Source organism: Merops nubicus, unplaced genomic scaffold (genome assembly GCF_000691845.1).
Source record: "Merops nubicus isolate BGI_N331 unplaced genomic scaffold, ASM69184v1 scaffold29911, whole genome shotgun sequence".
Taxonomy (NCBI): domain Eukaryota; kingdom Metazoa; phylum Chordata; class Aves; order Coraciiformes; family Meropidae; genus Merops; species Merops nubicus.
Genome location: NW_008586724.1, coordinates 33,474 through 39,806, shown reverse-complemented (window position 1 = coordinate 39,806; position 6,333 = coordinate 33,474). Strand labels below are relative to the sequence as shown.

Below are 6,333 nucleotides of genomic sequence, written 5' to 3'. Positions count from 1 at the left end.
AATTTCTAAATTAAAGTGAAATCAAGGTTAAAGGGAGGTTGCATTTTTTACATTATTGATACGGCAACTTAAAAATTATTTAAACAATAATAATAAAAAAAAAGGCTGCGGAACTGCAAATGCTCTGTTATAGTAATACACTAAGCAGGACCATACTCTCCCCATGGGGCTAATTTACTATCCCCTGTTAAAACGTTCTTGAGCCTGATCCAAAAGCCACTGAAGTGAAAGGGAGCTCTCTGTTGACTTCAATGGGCTTTGCATCAGGCCCACGGTGAGTGACAGCACACAAAATTTCAGGGCATGCTTTCTGTACAACGAGAGTGCCAAAAAAGCCATCCTTACTTTAGAAACGACTGGAAGTCTTCACATACTGCTTCACAGCCCGGCCATTTGCAGACGCCGTGTCCGTAGAGCGGGTGGCTGTGTGAGTGCTCCTCGTGGGATAAACTGGAGGAGAGAGAGGGAAAACAGAGAAAAAGTGGTGTAACTGAAGGTATCTGCCAATTCATCTTCACAAAGACTCTCGAGAGCAGCAAAACAACAGCTCCTGAAACATCCCCAACATCTCATGGTACCCACCTGACTCTGCCCATGGTTTTTCAAAACAGATTTAAATACCATTTGCAGCACGAAACATGTCATTTTTACTTAGCTATCCTCCTACATTTCATTCATTAATTAAAAGCTTTGTAAAGAATTTAAATTAACATGGACGGGGGAGAAATCATTTGACAGACCTGCTTAATATCCTGCTTGATATTTTGCTAAGAAATTTATGAACATTGCATATTTACAATTCAACTTCATCAGTGAGAAAAGTCATCTCCATGCAGCAGTGTATTCTTAGGACACAACACAACCAGACCTGAGGCTTTCCTCATCCCTACAGAAAGAGGAACAGCATTAAGTTTGCAGACGTGGCTTTCCCACCATGTTATTTATTTACTGGGTTGGGGTTTTTTTGTTTGTTTTTTTCTCTTACAGGCTGTTTCTCTGCACAAGTACAGCCCCCTTATGTCCCAGTAAAGAAGATTCAAGATGTATTTTCAAATGCAAAATTCACCATAAAAAAAAAAAGGAGCCAAGTAATCAAAGGATTCCTCGGCGCGAGGGGTTAGTAGAGGCTATTAGCCTTGCTAAGATTTGACAGGAACACCACAAGAGCTTTCTAACTCCTGAAACCAGGGTTAAAGAACAAAATTCTTATGAGCACGAAGGGGTTAATCCTCCAGCGGGACTCCAATCAATACGTAATGATTTGGCTGCACTGATCCAAGTCATGAGACGCTTTGATCCGGGCCATGTGGTGCTCAGGGAAATGTATCTGTTGCACTCACTGATGAACCATATTCTAGAATAGCTTCTTTATTCAACTTCTGTAAGGAAACTTCTTAAGGAAAGGAATTATTTTTGCAACCATTTCCATAACCTTAGATGACTTTAAAAATAGAATGTCAAAATAATATTGATATCTCTTATTTTATGCTCACTCATATATCTATTTTTCATAGCAAATCTTCTTGCTCCAGTCTGCCTGTGCCATATTATGAACTTCAAACATACACAAAGGATATGAACTCATACCAGCAGCTAGGTGTGGCTTTTATGACTTATTTTATCCTGCATTACAGGTAACATTATGGATAAATGCCTACTTTTTGCCATTTTACTTTTATACACGTGGGAATGCTCTTTATTCTTGCTCTGCAGTATTATCTGCCTGTGCACTGTGACAGAATTGTGTTCTTGTGTTATTTCTGATGCACTGGACAGCAAGATCACTACAGAACATACCCTGGAGATGTCACCTAAATGCAAAGAAGCTGCAAGATAAATTCTTGTCTGGGTTCTGCCACTCTTGACATTAGGCCCAATGAGAATCTGAAGATAATTGAAGATGGGTTTTTTAATATATATTTTTAAATTCAAAAATGTACAGATATGACTGCAAAATGTATTACCAGTTGTACATGAATCATTAATTCAATATTTCATGAAAATATCATTTTTGGCTGTTTATTTATTTTTTATTATTTACAAATAGTTCTTCAAGCATATATATGTATGTATCTGTGCAAGGTAATTTCCTAAAATTAAAACTGTAGGTGAAAAAGGCCTTTGCTATAAAGGAATATTACACTGGTTTAATTTGATTTTTTTTTTAAATGTGCAAGCAGGGAGAAGCTCTATCGGTTCAAGTTTTTAAAAGAACAAAGGGATCAATGCATTCCTTGCAAGGAAATTAGAAAAATGCTACACCACACGTTTCCTCAGCTGAGAAAGAGGGAGGGTGGCTGAAGGAGCCCTGTCCAGCCGAGCCAGGCAGACATATGGTGAAACACCCTCCATACACCTCAGAAGAGTTCAGAAAATAATGGGGTTTATCATCTGCTTCCATACCTGAGCACAGCAAAGGGTGAGGGAGCAGGCTTTCATGTTAACACTCCCTTAAAGTCCACGAAAACTATTTAACAGAGCTATGATTTCAGTGCATTTGGCAGAACCCAAAAAATTTCAGTGTGTTGATTTATCTAGTGCACGTTACCCATAACTGGGATGGCTGCAGCAACGCCATGATGCCAAGTAAGGAGTCAGTCCCCTGGGGGTTTTAGGCACTGTAAATCACATTATAATATCAACAGGAGTCACATGGCTTAAACCCCCAGCAGGGCTTTTTAAAGTGCCTCTGTGAGAGCCTAAAGGCCATGGCCAAGTCAACGGAAAGAGCCCTACTGAGATTCGTATTTATTTTTTAAATCCAAGTGCAAGTCTGTTTTCTTTCCAGGAACTTGCAGAAGACAAGACAAACTATGTAGGACATGATACCCTGGACACAATACCAAAAAAAACGATGGGATGAGCAAGGGAGTATCAAACTGTAAACGGTGCTCAGGGTGTCAAAGTCTAGCGCTGTCAATAACCAGAACAATTGGTGTTGACTGTAAATGATAACTTAAAAGGTCATTGTGGCTACGGGTGACATACTTCACACTTAGCTTCCACCGCCACGGGACAATGCAGCACAACTGCTTCAACTCACCAAAAATACACACTTCAAAAAGAACAACTCCTCAGTACTGTCAGACAAAGGTGAGCACCCGCCGCAGGCAGCGTGCCCTTCCAGAGGCAGCTACTCCCACCCCGCCCAGGGGGTTTCAGCCCTGCCTTGCAGTGACCTCTGCCTGTCCCTATCCAATTACTGCCATGTTATCCATCCCACTTTTGAAGATCTTATAGATTGCCACTTGTTCCCTGACAGAGCCTTAAGAAGCACCTCAGAACAAAACAAAGAGCAGGTTCCTACAGAAGCGGATGTAACGCACGAAGGATATGGCCAGTGGAAATGAATGGAGAACTCTCTCCAGCTGATCCAAGAACTAACTGTTTGAGCAAACAGAGGTGGAAAACGAAGATTTGAATCCAGTACATAAACAAACAGCCTTTTGGGCACAATGCAAACCTAAGATCTTAAATTGTTCCATGATATTTTGTCGACACGTAAGCACAGTTTCTGTAAGCTGGATGCATCCTTGGGCTCACTGCTGGAGACAGACTTTCAGAAGATCAGAGCATTGGCAAGCAGAAGCAAGTTTTAGGTCTGTTTGATTTCTAATGACACATTAGAGTAGGTGTTTGTTTCTGTCACCCTCTCCTTCCTAGGAACGCATATTTGTGGTTGGGTACTGGTGATGCAACGCTAGTTAGCAGAAGTGATTTTATAACAAGACTAATTTTCAGAGAAGTGAAGGAATAAATGATGTAAAAATCAAATTATGTGGGCTTTTTTTTTTTTTTCTCCTCATGGGATATTTGCACACAAAATACTTAATGCAATGGAATTATTTCCAAATAATGCAATAGTGCAGCATTGTTACATTGAAGAACAGCAGATAACCCTCTGGCAAGTAAAATTTTGCGTAAATCATCTTATTCATGACATACGGCAGAGTAACAAAATCCATGTGGGAGGCTGAAAACTGCGTAAGCATCCACTTACTCTCTGCTGCCTCCAGCCCCAGTTCCAGTAAGGAGGGGAGGGGAGAAGGGCCATGAACTTCCAGAGCTCCTCCATGCTTGCTAGAGAGAGGAGTTTTTACTTCCCCCTTCTTCACTCTATGACGCTTTGTACTCCCACGGACCCTCCAGAGAGTCTGGAAGCAAATTCGGCACCTACTCTAAACAGAGATGTCTCTCAAAGCTGGTACTTGCACAGCCCACATCACCTGGACCACTTCAGCCATTTAACTTTTGCCATACATCTCCTGTACAACAGCATCACTGAAGAATCACGCTCTGGGACACAAAACCATAGGAGAAAGAGAAACCACAGGCTGCTAAACGCCCATGGAGAGTAAAAATGACACCTGGAAGTGAGATGGGAACACACTGGGTACTGGGGAAAGTAGTGACCAAAGCATGGGCACAAAAGCTACCTGTGCTGTATGGTTTAACTTGACCCATGCTTACTAACCACGTGGAACTGGTTACCAAGCTGGTACACCCTGGCAAGGAAGTCACTGGGCAAATACAAAAACCAGCTAAGCAAAAGCCTCAGGAGTTGTACTTCTGCCACACAGTGGACCATACTCTAAATATTCATGATGCTGACATGCTTCATATTCCACTTTCTCTCTTCCACATCTGCTTGAGCCAACAATCTTTGCCAAAACACTGGGGGAAGTCAGTGATGCAGAGCAGCATCCGTGATTTTCTGTTACAGTTCTGAAGCATCTGCTCACGTTCTAACAGTGCAGGGAACATGCCCGAGCCACCTGCACACTGAAAAATCAATACCACGTCTCCTGTGCTCCTCCTGGAAGGGGTCTGAGCAGAGCACTCACAGAAAAGGCAGAATTGCCTTTTCTTCCTACATTTTCTTTTCTTTTTCAGGGCCAATGGGAAGTGACCTCATCTTTGCCAGCTGCCATGAAATCAGTGTCAGCGTATGGTCCAGGCAGGAGCACTGGGCTCAGTCTCACACCACATTCCTCCTCGACCTGATGTGGATGGCACAGCTAGTGAGGCAAAATGCCACGATTTTGGTCCTGTACAGGAGGAAGAGACACACAACTGGGAACCAACCCGGGTCTCCTGGACTTTATAGCCTGCTGAGCTATAAAGTTCATCAAAAGGCACTGACAGCTTAAAGTTGATGAAAATGTCACAATTTTCCGAGTCAGAAACACCCACTGTATTTGGTTTAGAACAAAAACAGAAGCAGTAATGCTTAAATCCATGTACCAACTGTACTCAAATGTAAGTTCCTGCCTTTGTGGCAAAATCAGTTGAATAAACATGTTTTGCTGTGAAGTTGCACTGGTGTAAATACCTCTGAATTCTTACCAAAGGTGGCTTAGCAACTCTTTCCTTTCTAAACTGTGAATTAAATATATTTAAAAAAAAATCAACTGAAATATTAACCCATTTATTGAAAAGGATTACTTGTAGATACTCATGTTTCTGTCCACGCCTCCGTAGCTGCCCAGAACGCAGGTATGTGATCTGAACAGAGAGTTGTCTGAGCAGGGTAAATGCCTCTCCACTGCTGTATAAAGCTTAGCAGAGGACTGTGGGCCTGTGGGAGAGGTGGCATTTGATGTGTGTCCAGTGACAGGTCCTTCTATAACTGGCTTGCAAATTTTTGGATGCTTTTTTAAAGCTACCTTTCTCCCCTCATCGTTACTTTAGTCCACATCCAAACCTAGAAGCTCATGTTTTACATCAAGCCCTATTTAAAGTAACAGAAGTGGTATATTACATTTTAAATGACTACACCAATTTAAGACAAATCAGGTTAAAACTGCAGCCTACAGGCTGAAATTCTGTCTTCTAAAGGGTGTGCACCAACTTGTAAACTCCTATAGTATAAGGAAAAAAAACACAAAACAAAAGAAATGCACTGTTGCCTAGCTGTTGTAACACAAGGCCAGCAATGCACCCCAAACCTCTGCCCCACCCCCCCCTACACCTCTTGTGACACTATTCTCTCTAAATGCCTGTTGGAAGAAAAGCACTGGAGCATCTGCAGCAAGACTAAGGCAAAATCTGGCTAGCATCTCCCTTCTCTTCTGGCTCCATCCCTGCTGCAAAGAGCATAACCAGACCGGATAATTATCCACATCATCTTCTGGTTTTGATCTATGCACTGATGGTTTGGATTATTAATTAATGTTACGACCCTCCAGCACTCTAACAGTACTCTGTACTTCCTCCAGGGGCACCCCCCTTCCAACCCTGCAGCACAACTGCCACAGGGACAGGTCAGACACCAGCCTACGTCCTGGCCTTGGAGGAACTCCACATATCTCCAGACCACTTAAAAGAAATGCC

General features: G+C 42.2%; 1 protein-coding gene across 1 annotated transcript in view; it reads right to left on the bottom strand.

Moving 5' to 3' along the window:
• Nucleotides 1-345: 345 nt before the first annotated feature.
• LOC103781040 (forkhead box protein P1-like) overlaps nt 346-6,333 on the bottom strand; it is a gene marked incomplete at both ends in the record, with an annotated part of 29,250 nt that continues 23,262 nt past the window's right edge. Inside the window, one exon of the mRNA XM_008948744.1 lies at nt 346-450. Within this exon, the coding sequence (XP_008946992.1) occupies nt 346-450 (105 nt within the window). The remainder of the gene's footprint in view (nt 451-6,333) is intronic.